The 23,301-nt window shown below is 43.5% G+C and overlaps 1 protein-coding gene across 1 annotated transcript in view; it reads left to right on the top strand.

Moving 5' to 3' along the window:
- The first annotated feature begins 10,846 nt into the window (after positions 1-10,846).
- Positions 10,847-23,301, top strand: part of NINJ2 (ninjurin 2) — a 93,120-nt gene continuing 80,665 nt past the window's right edge. The window contains 2 exon segments of the mRNA XM_024556056.3: positions 10,847-10,960; positions 10,962-11,030. Coding sequence (XP_024411824.2) covers positions 10,847-10,960; positions 10,962-11,030 — 183 coding nt within the window.

The following is a 23,301-nucleotide window of genomic DNA, read 5'->3' as shown; positions in this document are numbered from 1 at the left end:
AAATCAGAATAAGAAGCAAAACCAAAATGTAACCCGCAGTAATTACAAGGATTCTCAGTTTCTCAAGTGGGCGTTCACTTCAAGTTGGGGGAGAAATCAAAGACAGAAAAGTGTAAGGGCCTTTCCCATTGGTAAGTTTTTCAAAGTAAATTTGAAAGTGCTAGAAAACTGCAGCTTACCTAGGATGGGGAGGAAGTGGCCAAATGCTGTGACTGAGAAGTGCAGAGAAAAAGTATTCAAGATGGAGAAGAACAGAATGAAGCAAGGGAGGAAAATGTTGGCTCTGCCAAGTTTAAGGGGGTTCAGAATAGATTTTTATGCCTGACTTAACAAGGCAAGAAGACACAGAGAAGAGAATTCGAGAAGGTTTGATGTAAAAAGCCTTATGTGGGCCCTGGCCGGGTGGCTCAGTTGGTCGCAGTGTTATCCTGTACACCAAAAGGCTGACGGTTTGATTCCAGGTCAGAGCACATACCTAGATTGCAGGTTCGATTTCCTGGCCAGGGCACATATGGGAGGCAACCAATTGATGTTTGTTTTCTCTCTTTCTCAGATCAATAAACATTGGGCTAAGATTTTAAAAAACAGTTTAAAATTTTTTTTTTATCCTTAAATGAGGACATTTTTTTCATTGCCTTTACAGAGAGAAAGGGAGAGAGAAAAACATCATGTGAGAGAGAACTATTGATCGGTTGCTTCCTGGATGTGCCTGGGCTGGGATCCTAGGCATCCAGACTGGAATACAAAACCACAACCTAGGCAGTACCCTGACCAGAAATCAGACCCACAACCCTTTGGCTATGGGACAATGCTCCAACCAACTGAGCCACACCAGCCAGGGCCAAAAAAAAAAAAAAGTTGTTGTTGTTTTTTAAAACCCTCACATGTACTCCTTGGCTCTGCTGTTAACTAGTGTTTGACCACAAGCAAGTCACTCAACCTCATCTGAGAAATGAAGGTGACGCCCAGGATTGACGTGAGACCCGAATGTAATAATGTCTGTGAAAGCACGTGGTAAAATGCTGAAGTTCCAAACTTAGGTTAATTATTAGTAATGAGAAAAGGTCACTAAAGGAATGCTACTGAAGAGCAGAGAGAGAGAAAAAGCTCCTAGTCAGGGGCAGGGCAGGAAGGGTGCCCACAACAGAGAAAGCAAGGCCAGTACCCACAATACAGGAGCCAAACATCCCTGGCCCTTTCTGATTCATTGGGGTGGGCTTGGGGTTACAGACCCTTGGGACACAGGGATTTGGAGGAAAAACACCTTGCACATGCACTGTTTATATTTAAAGTCTAATAATGTTATTTCTTATGAAATCTCTTCATACAACATTGGGGTAAGAGTGCTTGCCAGTAAAGGTCACCACGACATCTAGAAAGATACATTTTGATAGGTGGAACCAATGGCAAGAGAGGAAGAATTTTCCCTACCCCAATGCCCTTCACCTTCTGTGAGGGGAGTGACATCACAAGCTCTTGTTAAAGAAGAAACTGCACTCAGGCTGGTGTCCCTACCTCAGCTCCCCAGGCTTCAGTTGACTTTAGGGACAAATAACTAGCTGACTATTCTTTCCCTCTTATACCCTATGGCTGGGGGTTGCATTTGTGATTTTTCTTTCCCCTAAAAGATACCTGTACACTGTCTTTCTTTTAACCACAGTTAATCAGCCAAAAATAAAAACTAAATAAGTGACCTGTGGGAGAGAGAGTTACAGTGATGGACCTCACTCCTCTGCCAGTTCCTGATCCCAGGCACCACCATCATGGCTGCCGCTTTCATCGAGGAATCAAGGCCTCCAAAGAAATTCTAGTTTGCAGTGACCTAAACTTGGCTCTTGGCTTAAGGATGCCTGGCTATGGAAAAGGCCTACCTATTAGGTCCTTTCCTCATTACACTATTGAAGTAGTTCTTATGAGCTCCATATAACAGATATGGCCTTTGAAACTTAGAGTGATTCAATATGCTTTCCAAAGCCCAAGTGGTATATTGTAAGGTTTCTATTACTGGCTTCAGAACTGGCTCTTTTTACATGTAGTTCAGTAATTGTCAAGGGGTAGAAGGGGATGCGCTCCCCCTATTGGGATATTTGAGTGCGTGTGTGTGTGTATGTCTTATATTCCATGTAATAATATTATTCACACTTGGAAAATAAACCTTATTGTTTTCATTTGGCAAACAATAGAAAGTGAAATTGACAAAAATCTTCTTGGCTGCTGGGAATATGCAAACATATCTTCTTTCATGTGAAGGACATTCAGACCAGTGCGAATGGGATGCTTATGTTCTATTTATCAGATGGGGGATATGGGCTAAGTTTCCACTGGTCACATGCTCCTGCTTTGCCTCATTGGTGCTTTCTATTTAATATAATCTTGCAATGAAATTATTTTCAATACATTGTCATCTGGAACTTCAATATCTCTCACAAATAGCCACTATTTTTCTCCTGTATTTAATTACATAGGCTATGGTCTACATATTTGTGTTCCCCGTCCCCAAATACGTATGTTAAAATTCTAACCCCAAAGGTCATGGTATTAGTAGGTGTGGCCTTAGGGGGGGTAACTAGGTCATGAGGGTGGAGCCCTGGCGAATGTGATCAGTGGCCTTATAAAAGAGATTCCCCAGACCTCTCTAGCGACTTCTGCTATGCGAGGACACACCAAAAGCCTATGATCTGGAAGAGGGCTCGCTCCTGACCATGCTGGCACTTTGATCTTGGACTTCCAGCCTCCAGACCTGTGAGCAACAAATTTCTGTTATTTATAAGGTACCTACTCTGTGTTATTAGCCTGAATGGACTAAGACACATAGGGGAAAGTAACACCCATTACATAAAATGGAAAAGATTGCAGTGTAGTATTACATATATAGTATAATCTCGATTTCATTAAATTTTTTACTACTTTATAAGTTAGTATGAAAGGCAGTGTGCTGTAGTTGAAGAAAGCATTGACTTGAAATCAGAAAGATGAAGGTGTGAATATGGTCTCTGCTACTCACTAGCTATATAAACTGGGGCAAGTTACTTAAACTCTCTGATCTCAGTTGTTTTATCTGAAAAATGGAGGGGGTGGGAAAATTATTACATTTATTCTGGGGAAGTTGAATGAAATTAGAACTGATTTAGGTAAAACACTTGTCACATAGAAAGAAGTTAATGCATGATTTCTTTATTATTTTAAGCAGGGAATATAAAAAGCCAGTTTCATGGGCATGTGACTGTGTAGTCACACAGAGCCCCATGCTTGAGAAGGGTCTGTCCTTGGTTTAATGCTGTGCTGTTGTCATCTTAGAATTTGCAATACTTTTTGGAGTAGGGGCTCATTTTCATTTTGCGCTGTGCACTGCAAACCATGGAGCTGGTTCTGTGAACACACACATACACACACAGCGGGAAAAGATTGAAAAGCAATAAACCAAAATGTTAATAGTCTTTGTCTTTGGGTGGTTTTACGGGTGAGTTTTATCTTATCCCTTATTCTTCTGTGTGTTCTACATTTTCCATGATGAATGTATATTACTCTTTAATCAGGAAAAAAATGTGAGTACATGTTCTTTACAAACAAAACTGTGCTGTCCGTTTTGCAGATGAGTGAAACCAAGGTAACAGATAGGAAATGACTCACCTGAGGTTGCTTAAGCAATCAGTGTCACATTATGACACGTGCTCAGGAAACTGCACTTCCAGTTCGGTACTCACTCCCCTGGGCCTGCGTTACCCACAGTTTTTCTACTGAGAGTCTCTTTGGGCATCTGACTGGGTTGGGGAACTCAGCACTACCCTGTGCAGAAGCCCAGGATCACCCACTCTGTGCTTGTCTGCCGGGCCAACTGCTACAGGAGGTCCAGAAGGTAGAAGCCATAATTCTTGTTTTCAAAAAGGTTACTGACTGATTGTATATGAAATGGTGATGTAAATACTATTGTTCAGACTCTAAATGTTGTTAAGAACAGCACAAGGAGGAATTCGTTGTCAAGGAGCAACTGAGAGCAATTGGCACAAAACCTTTTAAGCAGGGCTGTTCACAAATTAAAAACGAGGGGTGCTGGAGTTTTATTCCTTTCAATTTCCCCCCAACTACCCTCTGTGAAGGTATTTGAAGGTAGGCAGTGTGAAGAGAAGGGAGTATAAGTGTGCAGGCTCATTTGGTTTGCATATTTTATAGTTGCAGCATTAAAGTTATCCTTTGGTAAACTTTCATTGAGAAGGTTTCTTTATTTCATATTCACAGTAGCTCAAGCAGCAGCTCACCCCCATATTCTGATTTTCCCTTCTGCACTTTCTCCTCCTCTTCTGTTCCTCTTGGCAAGTCATCCCAATGGGAACCTTCTTGCCCCGTGGCCCACCTGGAGGGTTTTGTAAACATCCTTGCATTTTATCCCTGCTTTACCTAACCCCTCCTCCTCCAAGAACCAAACTTACAACTTAAGTTTCTCTCAGCAGCACAGTGAATCTTCGTGGACTGATATACTTACAGAACCTCTAGAACTGACCTCTGGCACAATTATCTTGGCCCAGACTAGGGGCTCTGGGCTGAGATAAAGGAGAACAAGATACAGACTTAGAAGGGTTTGGCAGCCAGGTTTATAATGATGACATTTACGTGAAAATTCTTATTAGCTGCCCTTAATGTGTTCTTCTTATTCTACACAAGGCAGGCAATTTGCTTTACATTCGTCATCTGATTTAGTTTAATCCTCACAACAATCTTTATCAGTTAGATACTATGATCCCCATTTTTACAGGGGGAAAAGAGGCAAAGCAACTTCTCAGAAACACAGCTAGTCAAAACCCATAGAATGTACAACACCAGGAGCAAACACTAATGTACACCATGGACTTTGACTGATAATGATATCTCAGTGTAGATGTGCTGGTGCCCAGTGTTGATAGAGGGGGAGGCTGCACCTGTGTAGGGGAAGGGATATGTGGGAAAACTCAGTACTGTGTGCTCAGTTTTGCCTAAAACAGTGCTATAAGATAAAGTCTATTTTAAAACACACACACACACAACTAGCAAATAGCAGGACCAGAAGTCAAAACTAGATCTTTCTCCTTGGTTGACAGTGAGTTACTGTCATCAACAACCTGTTTAGCTCCACTGTGCGGGTAGCAATAATGATGTGGGGGGATGTCATCCTATTGCAGATCACACTGTTGTGTCTGAGTGTGTGGCAGGGGTAGGGAGTGTATGGTAAGCAGTAGCATGTGGGGACAAGAGAAAGAATTGGAAAGAAGAAATCTTGAATTTGCTCTTGGCTCTATCACCTGGTAGCCACATGATCTTGGACATGTCATTTTTGTTTTAGTTTCCTTATCTGTACATTGCAACTGGGTGATTGTGATGGTCAAGTAAAATAAAATATGTAAAAAGTAGTTTGAAATCATAAGCAACTATTCCCATATTAGTTGTCTTGCACACATACACAGGCACACACACTCACATGTACATATCCATGTAATTACAAGGGTAATCGGGAAACTTAGCTTCTAATTCTCTAAGCCACCTTCACCACTAAGCTGCCTCCATCGTCTGTAAGATGGAGTGGTTGGACTAGCACCCCATCTCTGAGGGTTTGTTTTTTTTTCAGTCTCAGAGCTCTAATTTCCACACTCTACTAAAAATTCCACTACTGTGCTGTCCGATCCTCCCGCCCTGCCCCTTCCCACCAGGCTTCGGGCCCTGCACCCGTTTCTCATGGCACCTTCTGGCCTTTATCTTCCCCAGATTCCAACCCTGAGTCCTTTGTGCAATTTGGGAAAAGGTGCAACAGTGACACTCAGCCTTCCCTGTCTGAGGAGCACTGTCAATAAAAAAGGCCCTGTGGGCCAGCATCCCATCTGCTGCTGGGATAAGTGGATAAGTTTTGACTGTGCTTTTTATATCTTCTTTTTCCTATTCCTTTTTTTTTTTCAATATGTCATTTCAAAACTTGAAAAATGTCACACAATTTCGTGTGACTTGTGATTGTCCAGCCCCAACACACCCAACGCCCTTAGAGGCTTTTAAACCATGTCACCTGCTCAAAATTTGAGGGGTTCCCAAGAGGTACTTTAAGGGGTAGCTTGAGAAATAGATGGTGGGACTGGCAGGGAAGAGTGTGTGTGACTCCAGGGTCCCAGCAGCTTCACTTTAATCTGCTTTATACTAACCTCTGCATAAGATCTCATTTAAGAAAAGGTTTCTCTTGCTTTAAAAAGTTTGAAAGCCTCTGATATCTCTCCCCTATTACTAAGAAGAATCAGCTATTACACCTCCACCCTGTTAAGCCAATAGAAGAGTGCCAGGCACCTTTCAACTTCATCACAGAGGTGAGAGGTGAGAAGGGCTCTGTATCAAGATGACAAAGCTCTGATACTAATCATTTGTTGAGCAGTGAGTCACAGTTAAAATCCCCGTAACCTGAATGTGAAAGACCGAAGGGAAATTTTACTTACCACAACCAAGAGCATCCCCAGGCCACAGGGGACATTCCCATGAGTGCTGTGTGACCTGAGTCCCTGTATATGTCAATAGGGCTTTTGCCTAAAGAACATCTATCAAGAGATGAGCAGTCCAGATGGGAGTGTTATATGAGTGACAGCCACAGCTCAGCAATACTTTGAATGTACTGAATTTTGGTCTACAGCTCCACTGTCCAATATGGTAGCTAGTAGCTAATGAAATGTAAATATATTTAAATTAAATGAAATTTAAAATTCAAATCCTCAGTTATACTAGCCATGTTTCAAGCACTCAGTCTCTACATGTGGCTAATGGCCGTTATACTGAACCATGAACATTTGTTCTCTAACATTTCCATTCTTACAGAAAGTTCTATTGAACAGTACTAGAGTCACACAATCTAATTCTTAATTATCTATCTGGCCAACCTGGGCCTCTCATCAAGCCCTGCACTGGTAGCTCCCTCCAGGCACCAGCCCCCTCTCCCAATCCTACCCAAAGTTTCCCTCTCCCGTTCCTCCTGGCCCTAGGATTCCTGGAGCAGTGAGTTTGCAAGGGGCCGAATGAATGTATAAAAGAGCACGCATGAGTTTGTAAGTGTGTTCTGGATATGCCTTTACTCTCCCTTTGGCGTCTTGTTTGTCGTGTGTCTGGCCTGCCCAGTCTTCACTAGCAGAGGTAACAGATGGGGTAATTTTTCTTAAAATTTTTCTAATTACATCAATATTCCAATAGGGAACCTTACCTTTTACTAAAGTTAAGGTATCTTTAATACTAAAATTCAGACCTGGATCTGAGATCTTATACTGTTATACAGTAAGTGTTTACTATAAACACACATAAGAAACAGAATTTAAGATCTGAAGAGATCTTAGAAACCATCTGTTTGACAGCTTCACTCTTCACAAAGAAGAATGAGATCCAGAGAAGGTCAGTGACTTGCCTCAGAACACACAGCAATTCAGCACACACAGGCACTCAGGTCATCTGGTTCCCACTGCAGGCCTTTCCTCACTGTTCAGCATGAAGAGATCTTCTCATTACTGCCTCTTCAGTGCCCTTCAGCTCTTTGCACCTCCTACATCATGAGACACCCCTAGGGTCTCATTGTAGGGCTCCCCCCCCCCCAACTCCATGACCACTTTCTGAATGGCTCTGAGTATTTAGTTCAAGCATGGTCTAAAAAAATTCTAAAACTGTCCGCTGAGCTTCACACTGTAAAAGTCACCCTAGCAGCAAAGAGAAACCTTTCCCGGCTACATGACTAGCCTCCATGTAGGTACAGTTTCGGTATTACAGCCAAATGTCAGAAGCACTCTTCACTAGAACTTGACGTGCCAGCTTTGTGTCTCATGAAGCTATGCATTTTGTGATTTTATATCCCCATAGTGTTTAACACATTATCCTTGCAGTCGAGGAAATTAGATTTGAAAGACAAGATCTAGAAGATTGGACGTGGTTGTGATAATTAGAATTCCAGATTCTCTTTCTGCTTATATTCTAGAATTAAAGTCAGCAGAATGTGACCTGTGGGGACAAATCTGGTCCACTGTTTTGTCTTTTTTGTAAATCAAGTTGTATTGAACTCAGCCACACTTACTTGTTTACATATTATCTACAGCTGCTTTCACACTGCAATAGTAGAGTTGGATACAGTAGTTGTGGCAGAAACCATATGGCCCTCAAAGGTGAAAAATATTTACTTTCTGGTCCTTTACAGAAAAAATTTGCTGATGCTTGGTCCAGAGTCACAGTAGATAAACCACTTTCCAAATCCTGCTTGCTATTTACTTCCAAATGATGCTGTGAGGTGGGAAAGATTCAAATTCAGAAAAATCTTGCCAAACCAAAACCATTATTATAGCCAATTATAGCTTTTTCCTTTTAAAACCAATGTGCTTATTAATAGGGAATATATATATAATTATTTAAATTATATATAATTATATACATCATTATTTAAAGGATGATCAGAATTTTCACAACAGGAATGCAAAGAGAAAGAAATAGTTGATATTTGATTCTGACATCTTTTTTTCCAGCAAGACATTATTTTTGATAGTCAGGTTTTGTTGAGAATGAGGATTTTCTAAGTTTCTTATTTGTTCTTTGAATTATTATCATAGAGTTCCTTACAAGGCACATCCTAATCAAACAGGAAGAGAAAGAGGACAAAGTCCACCTTTTCTGATCATAGATTGTGGGGGTTATGGGAAGAAGAAAAGCAAAAGAAGAGAAAGCAGGGATTTAAATATGTCCCAGTCTCTCCTCTCTGAGCGAAAATGGTGGATAAGAGCACGGACTTTGTCTCGGAATGCCTGGGCAACGTTAAATTGCATTTCTGTTTCCAGCTCTGCAAATCAGGGGTAATAGTGTTAGCTACCTTGCAGAACTGTTATGAGAAGTAAGCAACAGCTTAGAATAGTGTACTAAAGTGCTTAGAATAGTACTTATTTCATACGTGGCATTGTTGTGGGGGATGGGAGTGGTGGGGATTACTGGTGGATTTTGAAGGAATGCAGAGAGTGGGCTCAACATCTCTCTCCCACTTTGGAGTCTGGAAGATCACCTCAAAGGCTGCCCCTGCACCAACCTGGAATAGCTACATGAAAGCAAACTCTTTACCACAAGTGAGGTGGAGCTTGCCTTTCTCCAGGACTGTCAGCAGCTCTCAGTTCCCAGGTACCTAAAGGGGAACAGGAGCCAAGGGTCTGGTAGGAAAGTTTTCAGAGGGGGATTATCTTTTTCTTTTTTTTTAATCCTCACCTGAGAATACGTTTTTATTGATTTTCCAGAGAGAAAGGAAAGGAGGGAGGGAAGGAGAGAGAGAAACATCGATGTGAGAAATACCCATCAGTTGCCTCCTGTACACACCCCACTGGGAATTGGACTCAAACCTTTTGGTGTTCAGGATGACGATCCAACCAACTGAGCCACCTGGCCAGGGCCAGAGGGGATTATCTTAGAGGGTGGACCACTGGGCTGGTACCGCTGAGATGGGAGCACATACAAGTCATAGCAGATCCCAGAACGGGACAAATCACCATAAGAGCCAAGATAGGACAGGGTCTACAACAGAGCCCCCTGAGTCCTTAAGAGCAGGCAGAGAATATACTGTGAGTCACCCTGGCCACAGACATCAGCCACCAAGGCCAGCAGGAGGCCCTGGAGCAGGCCAAATCTCTCCTCAGCACTCATCAATTAAGGGGGCAACCCAGCCCTGCCCAGCAGCTCCATAGCAGAAACTCACAAAGATGACAAGCCACAGGACACACCCGAGAGCCACCACCCCTGCACCACCAAGCACACATAAACCACACCCATCCTCCCGTGCACCTAGATGCCGTGTTTGGGGGAGATGAGTGGAAATCTGAAAGTCTAACCATTCTATCGAAGCTGAACTGTCTACCATTTAAATTAGATCAGACTGAAGTATGGTCCATCCCTCCTCTCACCACTTGTCCAGCAGGGTGGGGACTTATAAATACATTACATCATTTAATAGATACCAAGAACTTGCCCCCCACCTTTTTTTTATCACATTTGGATGTGGTGAGAGTAGTTTATGACTTTGTTCCTCATCCCCCTTTTAAACTCTGAATTGGATTACTCCCCTTTAACACCAACCCCTGCCCCCCATGCACTCAGGGACATACCCACACCCAGAGAGACACAAACTGCGGTCTAAAACCAGCTGCAGGAACAAGCCAGAAGAGTTTGAGGCTCTAAGGTAAACAACAGGAAGAAAACATTTCCAAAACAATACACACTCCTGGTAGCAGGGAAAATGCAACTGCTTGCATGAACTGAATTTGAAGGAATAACTTTTTCCTGCTCTCTTTCTGGCTAATCAAGGGAGAAAAAGAGGGCATCATACAACCTGTCAATAATAATGTATTGTTTACTTCCTTCGTAGAATAAGGCTTATGCTTTGGGGCCTATTAGGTAAACTATAATTAAAGAATTTTTTTTAAGATAAGGGGGATGTAAGAAACAACAACAGAAGTCCCTAAGCCTCAGTCTTGGGAATATGCTGGAGACCACCCCACCCGCGGTGACCAGGAACCCTCCTCAGCTCCACCGGTGTGCAGTCAGACAGTACTCTCAGGCTGTTTTTCAAGGTCCTTGATAAATCCACAGGGTTTCTGTGCCAGTAGTAAACCTACTAGCTCAGAGCAGGCTGGGTGACCTCAGATGGGTCCTCTGGGACTGGAGGGGCATTTGGAGCCACTGGAGAAAATGATGCTGTCACTCCAGCTCAAAAGGTCACCTACTAAGGTGCCACATGTCACCACTGGAGTATACATGCTCTCTCTCTCTCTCTCTCTCTCATGTGTACGCTTGTGTACACTTCCCCCACCGGCTGAGGCCAACACAGGCATCCCACATCAGATGGATGAATAGCAGGTCTGTCCTGCCAGCTGTGTGCTCTCTCCCACCCAAAGAAAGCGGTAGAGACTCAGACAGTAAAGCCAGGCGTAGCCCACGCAGTCTGCTAGGGCACTTGTTAGCATTCAGTAAGTGGGAAGGCACCTGAGGGAAGCAAGATGGAATCAGAAAGAGAAATCATCGACCTTCAAGTAAGTTCTCTCTGGGAGAGAGGAGAGTGGAGATGGGGAGCCTGGGGGAAGTTGGGGGAAGAAAGGATTAATATTTTGGTCACTTGATATTCTGCCCTCCCTCCCCACCTCGATTCTCTTTCCTACCTCCCTTGTCCAAATGCTCCCTAGGGTTTATCTCCTTATTTTCTCTTTCTCCCCTGTTTCCCTGCCTGGTTCTTCACTTGTTTTTAAATATGTGAGAAACGGATTATTTAAATCCCTCTCCATGTCTGCTTCCTTTTGTCAAAGAGCTAATTAGATTCATGTTACCAGAAAATGATTTCACATTCTGCACAGTGCTTTTCTCAAAACCCCTGGACAGCAGAGAGTTATTTGAGGGCTGCTGGGCAGTTGTCTGGAGACAAGGAAAGATAAGAGTTTTGGGGTTGGGAAGAAAGACAGTTGGCCAACTTTGCATTTTACAGGTTGGAAAAAACAACCCATTCCTGGGCTCTCTCCACAAAACTCTTGCTGTGTAGGACAGTGTCTCATTCGGACAGTGCAAGAAAAGAAAATCGGTATAGCCTACAGGGAGGAAACAGACACATGTCCCTCCCTACCTGGGATAGGCTTGCAGGGTATCAGAGGTTTCAGTCCCCCGCTGGGAAAGAGGTGCTCTAGAAAGAGAAGAGTCGGTTTTCGGGGGTGGGGTCAGCATTCCCCAACTCTTTTTATTGAATAGAGTTGAGTTAACCCTTCTATAGCAGATCACAGTGGTATGATAAATTCTCATAGTGTCTGAGTTAGAGTGGGGAAGGACTACTGAGATCAAGAATTTTTGGTCACCGAATATGTTCTTCAAGCAAAATCTTAAGTAGTACCCCAGCATATGCTTCAGATTCAGGAGGAGCTGCTGTGTATTGGGCAGAGCGTGGGAGCCTGGCCTCCACCCCTGACTCCCCCATCCCCACCCCGAGACACAATCAGGGAAGTTCTAGCATTAGTTGGAGTGCTATGTCAAAACCATCAACCTAGTACAACCACATACCAGTGTCATTTTCCTTGACTGTCGTTCAGCTCCAAACGTGGACCCACATCAGGGCTTGCTGGTCCCTCTGCCTGGAATCCTTTTCCTTGGCTGGCTCCTAGTACGTTCAGGTCTTGGCTCTCATGTTACTGCCTCAAGGTGACCCTCCCCCCACCCTCTCTATAGGAACCCTCCTCCCGATTTAACTTTATCATCTGTTTTATTTCTCCCACAGCCCTGCAAACTTTTTGAAGTTACATTGTTTATTATTGATTACTTTAATGTCACTAGGACATAAACTCCACTGGAGCAGGATCTCCTCTATTTTATTCATTGCTATACCTCTAGTGCCCAAGGCTAGTGCTGGGTGCACAGTCTTGTTCCGCTCAGAAAACATTTGTTAAATGAACAAGTTAAGGGGCCATGAGTTAAATGGATCACTGACAGGCATAAGGTCACTCAACCAGAACACGACAGAGTCAGGACTCCAACCCAGGACTTTGATGCTTCATCTGGTTCTTTTTTTTTTTTTTTTTTAATTGATTTTAAAGAGAGAGAGGAAGGAGAGGAGGGGGGAGAGACAGGTGTTGATTTGTTGTTCCACTTATTTTTGCATTCATTGATTGAGTCTTGTATGTGCCCTGACCAGAGACCAAAACTGCAACCTTGGCATAATGGAACGACTCTCTAACCAGAGCTCATTTAATTCTTGCTTCCATTGGATCCATAGTAGCTAAGGAAACAGTATTGCTCATTTTCAGACTCCGAAGAACAAGTTTCTTATGTACTGATGAACTAAACAATCCTGAATTACAGGGTAAGGGCTCTGAATTTTAAAGGTTCAGAAAGGAAGGGGAAGATAGGGCTAAGGACAAGAAAATTACTGGCCAGGCCTTGATAAATGTCTCCATCTATGGTAGGTAACTAAAGTGTTAGAGTACCTTTTTCTTCATTAGAACTATTTTCTCTCTCCTAATATACTCCTTTATTCTGGTTTCATATTCATGCTTTCCTTTGATCATTTATGTATTTGGTTGGTCAGAAGGTTATCATCCATTAGTTTCTACAACTTCCCCTCCAGCTCTGGATCAAATTAGGTCTTGAATCCTCTTTGCAAACTGAGTCACTGTGATCTGAGCAGAAGGCGAGTGTCGTTGGTCATGGACAGGTGGAGTGTCTGCCCCCTAGGAGCGTCATTTTACCTTCTCCTTGCACAGCCACCGCTGCATGAAACCCAGAGGAAAGACATAGATAAAGGCCCTAGAACATTATGTACTAAATAAATGTTAGTTTCTCCTCTGGTTTTTTCTTTTTAATTGTTTCCCAGGGGTGGTAAGAAATCTGTTGACTGTAGCTAAGTCATTTCATCCATTTATTCAACTAATAGTTACTGATTAATGACTATTCCACTCTATGCTTGCTAGGTATGGAAAAATTATCTTAGTTCATGAGGTTGTTATAATGGGTTGAATTTTTGCATGAGCCAAATAATGCTGCTCTGTTTTATAGCCCCAAGACAGATTCTTTTTTTAATTTAAAGAAAGATTTTTTAATCCTCACCCAAGTATAGGTTTATTGATTTTTTTTTTAAGAGAGAGAGGAAGGGAGAGAGGCAGAGAGAGAGAAACAGTGATTGGCTGCCTCCCACATGTGCCTCGACCAGGGATCAATCCCACAACCTAGGTATGTGCCCTGACTGGGGATCAAACCCACAACCTTTTGGTATACAGGGATGCTCCAACCAACTGAGCCACCCAGCCAGGGCCCAAGACAAATTCTTAAACTTGTAAATGTGTCATCTGCTCCAAGGAGAACAGGTAGAAACATGTTAATGATTCACTGTTTCCCATCCGGAACACCTTAGAGCCAAATCCAAACAATAATGGCACAGTATTTAAACCAGGGCAACTTTCTTTACCATATAATTATTGTTCTCTTCTTTATAATCTTGATCTTGGAGACTTCATTTATGTTAAGCACAATGATTAACTCCTATTGATTACTATTCCATCAACAAAACAAAACAAGTCAAAAAAAAGAACAAATATTTACTGAGCTTCAAAACTGTACTAAGTAACAAATAAACCATGATACCTGACCTTAAGAAAGTTCATAATTCAGTGGAAGAAATATACACAATTATATAAAGAAACTTAAAAATACTGTTTTCCAAAAACATGATTCAGTTATTACCAATGGGCAATAAAACCATTACCAATGGCTGACAATTTTTCATTGTAATGCTAATCTTTATAGTTTTCATTTGTATTACAAAAACATAGCTAATCCATCAAAACAGTGATTTCAAAAATTTTATTGCTTAGAATGAGAGTAAAGGAAGTGGCATGGTCTGCTTTAACACTTGCAGATTTGTGAATGATGCGGACACACCCTGAATGGTTTAATAATTGTATCTGTCTTCACTGTTCAGAACTGTGGCTCGTTTGGACTACATGAATCACAGGTGCGTGTGTCTTGCTTATTGCTGCGTTGTTCTCACTAAAACATTGAAATCACAGACAGTACAACTGCATTTTGGGAAACTCCCATCTAAAAACATTAATTTAAGCCTCTATAGTTAGTGTTGCCGTGTTTCCCTAGGTCAAAACCTGTGAGACTGGGATGCTTAGCGGTGGTACAGCTGGGTGTGAAGAAGATGTACACACAGTGCTCAAGGCGTCTCCTCTCGCAGGTGAATGCCTGAAAGCACCCCTCTCCTATAGCCGTGACCTTCAAGCTTCTGCCCTTCTCTGGCCCTGCCAGCGAGCTAAGGCTTCTCTCCCTGGCTCTAGACTTGACTAGTTTTCCATCTTTCCCCAACTCCCAGAATCTGAACATATGAAGGATGGAAGAAAATCCCTTGCTTCCCCTTCAACAAGGGTTGCAACCCCACCCCTAAGTGTGGAGATCAAGCCACTTGCCCTGCTCCCTCCCAAAAGGGAGTTCCTCTTCTGTTTACTATTTGCCTAAATAGATCCAGCCCTCTGCCTCCTTTTTTCTACCTGTGCTGAGTGTTGATGGAGATGTGAAGATGGTCAGAGATGGTCAGAGATGGTCTCCTAGTGGAGGAACTAAGACTTGTGCACACTGAATGCAAATTCAGCGTAGGAAGGGTTAAGTACAGCAGGAAAGAAATGTTAATACGGTTATTTCTAGATTATGAATGACTTTTTCTCGTCTTTTACTTTTTGTTTCCTCTACATATTTTCTACTAACCCATATATTATATTTAGCAAAGAAAAAACCCTGTGGTTTAAAAAAGGAAATTAGAGAAGCAGATGTGCCTATATGCAAATGAATATATGTCTGAACATGGACCCTAGAGGCATATACATACACACACACATATATATTCCCTGTCTCTGATTACCATAGAAAATAAATGGCTGATGAATCTTTTTTTTAAGTGGGCATCTTTTAAGTGGTTGTTTCACTTTTAAAAGTTTAACACAGTATCTCAATTCTTGTTTTTTGTATCTGTGTATGCTCCAAGAACAGACTTTAGAAATGTGATACCCTGGGACAAAACTGCAAACCACTGAGCTTCTATGTAGGCGCTTCAGAGGGACAGCATCAGACACAAGTAGAAGAGGGTGAGATGGTTGCATACCTGATTTAGTTTGATCTCTTATACCTGATGACTTAAGTAACATGTCTTACTACCACCTAAAGAAAAATACAAAAAACACCTGCATTAAATAGATAGCTACATTTAGAATAAAAGACTATTTAAAAAATTCTTAGAAACAGAAATGTAAAGGAGATGTTAGAAATAAGTGTTCTCTAAGTTAAGATGAGAAGTTTATAGGAGAATGAACGGCACCTGCTGACGTGTGGGTTACTCTGTGAAATCACACGTGCAGATTCCTACAGAATGAGCTTTATGCAGCCTCTGTTTAGGTCATCTCCACTTAGTTGGAATGACGTGTTGTAGGTGATATATTGATAGATACACAGACAGATGACAGAGGATGTGGGATGACTTCTTGGAGGAGATAAGACTTTGTTGAAATTTGTGAGAACAGTGTGAACAAAGGCTAGAAGTAGGAAAACACAGGGCATATTTGGAAAAGGATAAATAGTCCAATTTGTCTAGACTACTAGGTGAATGGAGGATATGATTACTAAGGTAGGTGGGAACCAGACCGTGATGGTCCTTGAGGGGCAAGTAACTCTTCTCATGGATGAACTGACCAATAGCTCTTTGCTCTGCAGCAGCACCTGGGCTCTCAGGTGGAGGTCCTGGAAGGAGGTGGAAGAGTATTAAAAAAATCTGGTTGTGCCTCTCAAGAACTAATGCCCTTCCCAGATCTAGACTTCTAAATGGGACCTGGAGGAGCCATTAGTCTCGTAGACCACAGGCCTTGTTTGATAGAGGAAAAAATGAGGTCCAGAGACGTGTGATGATGAATTGGGCCTTAGAATCCCATATGATCTGCCCAGAGTCAGCCATGACATTGAGCAGAGTATCCAGTGGACAGCAGACAAACTATTCAATAACCACTGTATTTGTTGACAAATTTATATATTCAATTTACCGGGCACAGTGAAAGTGTCTTTCAAATACAAGATGTAACCAAACTTCCCAACTACCTAGTGGTCATTATTCCACCTTTAATGGATGAGACACTGAAGCTCTGAGAGCTTAAGTACAAGATCACAGAGCAGAAAAGTGGCAGGTCTAGGACTCAAACCTAGATTTTCTTTTTGCTATATACTCTAGCTCAGTGGTTTCCAAATGTGGTCCCTGGAGCAGGAGTAGTCCAGCACATGGGAACTTATTATAAATGCAAATTCTCAGGCCCTGCATCAGACCTACTGAATCGCAAACCCTGGGGACAAGGCCCAGCAATCTGTATGTTAACAACCCCCCTGGTGATTCTCATGCACCAGGATTCAGAACTACAGTTTAGATACATCATGGCTAATTGATGCAGGAGGGATTTGGAGTCTCCAAGACTGCCTTCTTTCCCCTAGTTAATCCTAGATAAGCCAAGAAGTAGCATTTGCACAAGACCTTAAGTAATGCAGAAACTCCCATCCCCTTCCCCACAAGGATGTTGGCTTTAGGGTAGAATTTAGCTGACCCCACATTCTACAGTGTAGTCCTAGCATGGTCCTCATCCAGAGACAAGCTGACAGGCACGTTTTGAAAGCACAAAGGATATAAACTCACAAATTCAAACTTCTTGTTTCAAGGGGAATCACCACCATAATCACTGCTACTACAAGAGTGTTGGGATTTACACCCACTCAGATGAGAGATGGTTGGGATTACTTCAGCCTGGGGAAGAGGTGTGTTAGACAGGCCTACCCCACTGGGGACATTAAGCATAATGAAGAACACAGGTGAAGATGTCTCTCTCCCATTACCCAGCCATGCTTTTCATGGGAAGAAGAGGAGCAACTGTAGGCAACAGTGAGACTTTCCCACAGTGCACTGGGGCACAGACTCCTGGGATGGGAAACACCCCCTTTCTGCAGGGGTAGAAGAGAAAGAGCAGAGGCAGGTATTATTTCCAAAGAGTCTGCCCAGAGCCTTGGGGGTGGGAGTGAGGAGGGCAGGGGACAGTGCTGAAACATCAGCCAGCCAGAGAGAGTTACATCTGCAGTCTGGAGATCTCTGCAAAAGGGCTAACAGTGTCCTGAAACAGTGAGCCTCAGAGCTGCAAGGTCACCAGGCTCTATGCCAAGAGAACGGAAAATCCCTGGGCCTCTCCAGAAGTGAACTCCCTATTTCCACCACCCCCCTCCAGGGAACCCGGGTTATTGACCCCCAGGTGTGAGGGTCAGGCTATGGTCTTTGTTTTTGTGTGCTTGCCTTGCACCCTGGGCACAGAGTTCAGGGACTGGTGTCTGGCCGGATACACATTTTTATTCCTCATCTGTACACAGCCAGACTGGGTCTCATTCAAGCAGCCAGGACCTTTCCCCTTCAGCTGCAGTTTCCTAGAAGTGTGACCGCCCAGTGTTGTGATTCAAATAGGGCTTAGTCCCTAGGGATAGCAGGGCAGGGCGGGGTTGGCAGTATTGGACCTTTAATGCCTGCCCTGTCTGTCTCTCTGGTTTTCACACTAATCTACGTAATTTAATGCCCATCCACACCTCTCCCGTGAACTGCCTTCAAGGGGGTTAGGGGTGAGGGTGAGGAACAGAAATCTTGCAAAGCTCGTGACTTGTCCCGGTTGCCACAACAGAATCTCTGTTAGCCAGACCCTAGGCTACTCCAGGCAACCACCGGAAGCCAGTGCCTTACTTACCCCACAGCCTCCAAACCCAAGAGCTCTGGGCTTTCAGGCCTTGAGGAGCAGGCAACAGGACAGAAGCTCCAAATCCTTTGCTGAGATCTCCCCTCCCCTCGCAGTTGTAGGAGTGGCTTGAAGAGGAGGGGGCGGGGGAGGGGGGAGTGGTAGGCAAACTTTCTGCTCAATACAATTTCCACTGGTGTTCCCAAACCCCAAGAGTTCAGTGTTGCCTGTGCATGCTTTTCACAGTAATAGCAGCCAGCTACAGCAGTGGGGGTCGGGGGGCTGCTTTCAGTGTGAGGTAGAGAGATAGAGGAAAGAGAGAGAGAAGGGAAGAGTGAGGATATGTATATGGGAAAAAGACTGAGAGACAAAAAAGAGCCTTGTTTTGTTTTTCCATTCTCCATGTGATTGGCAGTGTTTTTCCTCCTCCCTTAAGAAGTCAGCCTCCTCCCCTACCATCCTAATGTGACCTACTTATCTACTCCCTTAAAGGGAGGTACCTTGGAAGGCATCTCAGTCCAGGGCAGTTCTGTCTGAGTCTCAAAGAGACAAGCTCTGTAGTAAGTGAAATCCAGAAACTAAAATTGTGGAGCAAATGGTAGGGAGGTTAAGCAAGGCTGGGGAAAGAAGGGAAATAGAGGTGGGAGCCCTGAGGAGAGTGTTCAGTGGTGTGTGCTCTGGGACATCGGGACTATTTGCGCCGGGACTACAGGGAGCAGGTTTTGGACCCAGCACAGAATAGTGGAAGCAGCCGTCGTTGACTCCTGGGGAGGGTGTCAAAACCGAATAAAAATAAAATCCCAGTTCTTGCAAGTTTCCTGCTTTCTGCTCCTACTGAGCTGATTTATCTCATCTCTGAGTCCCAGTTTTCTTATCTGCAAAGTGGAGACGATAATTCCTATCTCAGAAGACTAATGAAAAGATTAAATGATTTACTCCACCCTCTGTTCACTCCTAAAGAAAAGTCAACTATGCCCCAGAACAATGGCACATAAATCATAAGAACTATCATTTACATATATCTATTTTGTAGGAGGCACTGTATGTACAGCTTACCTCAATTCTGTGAGGAACGTATTATGACTATTTTACCAATAAGGAATCTGAGGCTCAGAGAGAAGTTAAATCACAGGCAAAGTCACACACCTCGCAAGTAACAGAGCTGAGGTTGGCACTCCTGGCTGTCTGACTCAAGGCATGTCCTCTTAAATATCTCCCCTAGACTGTCCCATCACTGGCCTTAATGACAAAGGATTCGGCAAAACCCTTCTTCCCAAATATTAAGTAAATTTAGAATGCTGAGTCACATTGGGCCCCTGAGAAATCAAAGGATAATTGAGTTGTATAATGCTATCATTTTATGTCAATCTTGGCAAAGAGGAGAGATTGTCTTGCAGTCTGGAGACTATAAACACCTATCTGGTTCTAGCCTCTGGGCCTTCAGTCTGGCTTCCCTCCAATCCATTCTCCTCATTGTAGCCACAGAGAACATTTTCCTGCTTCTGTCGCTGTTCCCAGCTGCCCTCAGAATTACATCCAAACCCAGTGTGGCCAAGGCCTATCCTGTCCTTTGTAGGCCCTAGGGTTGAAAAGCCCAATCCTATTTTTTGTCAAAGGTATTAAAATATATCTAGATCACTTACCAAGTGTGAATTTTTTATGTAAAAATTTTGAAAGGGTTTTTCATTATTTGCATTTTGGAATAATTAATTTAAATGTTTAGTTTTCATATGCAGGTGCCAATAATTTTTTTCAGGTCTCAAATATTTGGGGCCTTTAGGAAGCTCTCGGTCTTAAGAGCTGTGCATGTGGTGCCTAGTGGGTGGAACAGCCCTCTATGTGGCCCCGCCCACTTCCGCTGCATACCAGGCTTTTGTAAATACTGTTTCCTCTGCCAAGAATTTTGTTCTTCCTTTTTCAGCTGTACCCTGATTATACCATTCTCCCCTCCCTCACTGCACATAAATTAGTTTATTTTGATCTAAGTTCATAGATGCCTAACCTGTTTCTTTGTGTGTAAAATAGGAGTAATAGTGTTACCTACTTCATATGGCTATTAAGAAGATAAAATAAGTTTTAGTACACCAAAGACTTGCTACACAAAGTATGATTCATGGACCTTCACCTGGGAACTTGTTAGAAATGCAGAATCTCAGACACCACCCTAGACACATTGAATCAGAATCTGTAGGTTAACAAGATCCATAGATGATTCGAATGCATATTGAAGTTTGAGGAACATTGAGCTAAAGCTCTTAGAACAACAATTTTCTTTTCTATTTTTAAAAATTTTTATTTTTTAGAGAGAGAGGGAGGGAGAAAGAGAGGGAGAGGAATATTGATGTGAGAAACATCACTTGATTGCCTCTTGTACACACCCTGACCAAGGACAGAACCCACAACCTAGGCATGTTCCCTGACCAGGAATTGAACCAGTGACCTTTTGCTTTGTGGGACAATGCCCAACCCACTGACCCACCTGTACTGAGCCATCAATAAGGGCAGAACAATGACTTTCAACCTTTTTCATCTCATGGCACACATAAACTTAGTGTAATTCTGTAGCACACCAAAAAATATGTATTTTTTGCCAATCTGACAAAAAAGGTGTAATTTTGATTGATTTACAAAAAAAGATAAATACCTACCCTTTTTGCTCCAATGTGACTGTTAAAAAATTCAGGTGCCTATATTTGTATATACAGATTGCAGGTACCAAGAATTAATCAGTCAGATGCAACCTAATTATGCCACATGACCAATAAGATGGAACTCTATTATATGACCTATGTATTTATGGTTCAAGACACGGCATTCACACTGGACGGCTATTGTTGTGTTGGCTGTTGTAGTTTCTTAATTTGAAAATCCAAGGGAAAAAAGGTCAGTGTCCCTGACTAAATAGTCAGGTATTGTATGTTTTAAAAATTCTTGTGGCATACCAATGCCTGCTAGCTGAATCTAATTTAGTGAAAATTGCTGAATTAGAACAATGCCTGTTACATAATAAACACTAGATAAATGACAACCATTGTTATTATTGTCATGATCGTCAGAGGCCAGGTTTGCAGTTTTCTCTCACACCTTACTTTTAACTCAAAACTCTGGTCAGTGGTTTGCAAAGGGAGCTCCTGGGGAACACTGGCATACCTGGGACCTGGACCTGGCATTTCAACCAAATGCTAAGGTTATAGTCAAGCGGGGGTTGCCGCACCCACCTTCCCTCCAGGAGACAGATAAAGAAATAGGCAAATGCAACATGTGGTGTAATAAGGGTTACCAAAAGAGGATTCACGAGTCCTGCAGGAGGAAGCTGAACCAGGCTTGTGGGGTCAAGGAAAGTGCTATGTATTCTACTGCCTGAAAGATGTTTCAGTAACTCAAGATTCCCCTGCAAAATGACAAAGTGGTCTCTGCCTAAACAATGGACTGACTGCACTCAGGTGTGAGAGGGCATGGAAAGACCTTTAGCTTTGCTCTAGGAAGTAGAATACCGACTACCCTTGCTGTGTGTTCCCAAAGCAAACAAGGGACCCATGGGAATTTGAGTCTAGGCAGTACTTGGTGCCCAGGCACAAGACCCCTCACTTAGAGAAAACTTCAGCTTTATTGCAAACCAGACCCTCAGGAGCTGTAAAATTCTTAGTCCCTCAAGACTTAAGTTTCCTCATTTCCAGAACTAGAATAACCATTCACCTCCCTCCAGGGGTCTTGTGAGAGGATTAAGTGATAGGACAAAAGTAAAGTTCCGGACACAGAGAAGGGGCTGAAGGACTTGTTCCTTCTCTTCTCCCCAGTTCTAATACGGTGTAGCAGCTGGATGGATTTAGGCCTGAGGGCTGGAGTTTCTACACTGCAAAATATCTCTTCTTACAAGTACCACCCTCTTTTCCACTCCCCCAACCTGGTCTGGGAGGCTGAGATATGCTGCAATTGTGTCGTGTACAAGTTGGAAGGGAGGGGATCAGATGGAATCATTTTGGAGGGAAGAAAGGGCGCACTGTTTTCCCCGAGCCCTAAACAACCCTTGATGGATGGAGGCTCTGAGAGCTCCTGAACAGACCCGGCACAGTGCTGCCACGGCGAAAGTCCGGCTGCCTTCCTGTCCTTAAGTGGTGCATTCCCTGGTAGAGACCTTCGTGGAAATATGAATATTATTTTCATAAGTGGAGCACTAGGTCCTCTGCAGAGAGCGGGCCTTCTCCCGCCCAAACTGGCCCCGGAAAGGCAGACGAGCTCTGAACGGAAAAGGCCGAGCTGCCGGGCAGCCCCTGATTGGCTGGGAGGAGGCCGCCACTAGGCCGCGGGGCTAGGGGGGGGGGAAGGGGCGGGGCAACGAGGGACCCAAGGGTGGGGCAGGCGGGGCTCAGGGGCGCGCCTTGCCTTGCGAGAGGACCAGCACAGAATCAGCTGACTCTGGCTCAGCACAGGGAAGGTAGAAGCTAGCCTAAGGATAACCTTTCCCCCTCCGGCCCTGGGGCATTTCTCGCATTTGGCCTTCAGTTTATGTTTCCTGGATTATCTCTTTCTTCCCCGCCAAGGAGATTGAGAGCAGTCTTAAACCTTTTTGAAAGCAAAATACCCCCCTCCCACCCCCAGCTCAACTCAGCTCAGCCTTTGGCTCTGTCTATGGGGCAGTCAAGCTGGCTTCGGGTTGGGGGAGGGCAGAGAGACCTTTTCCCCTTCTCCCCCCGCCCCCGGGGAGCTGACTTGCAGACCAGGTGGGTGGAGCCCACTCGGGGCTATTTCGGTTCCTTATTTGCAGAGGAGCCTTTGATTTCCTGCTTAGGTCCCCATAAGCTTTCCTTATGCTGTTAATAATAATAGCTACCACTTTTGGAGCACTTTCCCTATATCAAGCAGGCACTTTACATATATTTTTTCCTGGTATTTCTGGACAACTGTGTATCATTAATCCCATTTTACAGATGAAAAACTTGAAGTTCAGAAAAGCCAGCTTGCTGAATGTCACAGCTACAGTAAGTGGTTCAGCTGGGATTCGCGTCCTAGGCTGGCTGACTCTAGCCGAGCACTT

The sequence above is a fragment of the Desmodus rotundus genome, chromosome 3, assembly GCF_022682495.2.
Source record: "Desmodus rotundus isolate HL8 chromosome 3, HLdesRot8A.1, whole genome shotgun sequence".
In the NCBI taxonomy this organism is placed as follows: Eukaryota; Metazoa; Chordata; class Mammalia; order Chiroptera; family Phyllostomidae; genus Desmodus; species Desmodus rotundus.
Note: the sequence above shows the minus strand (reverse complement) of the source record. Positions and strands in the feature narration are given on the sequence as shown.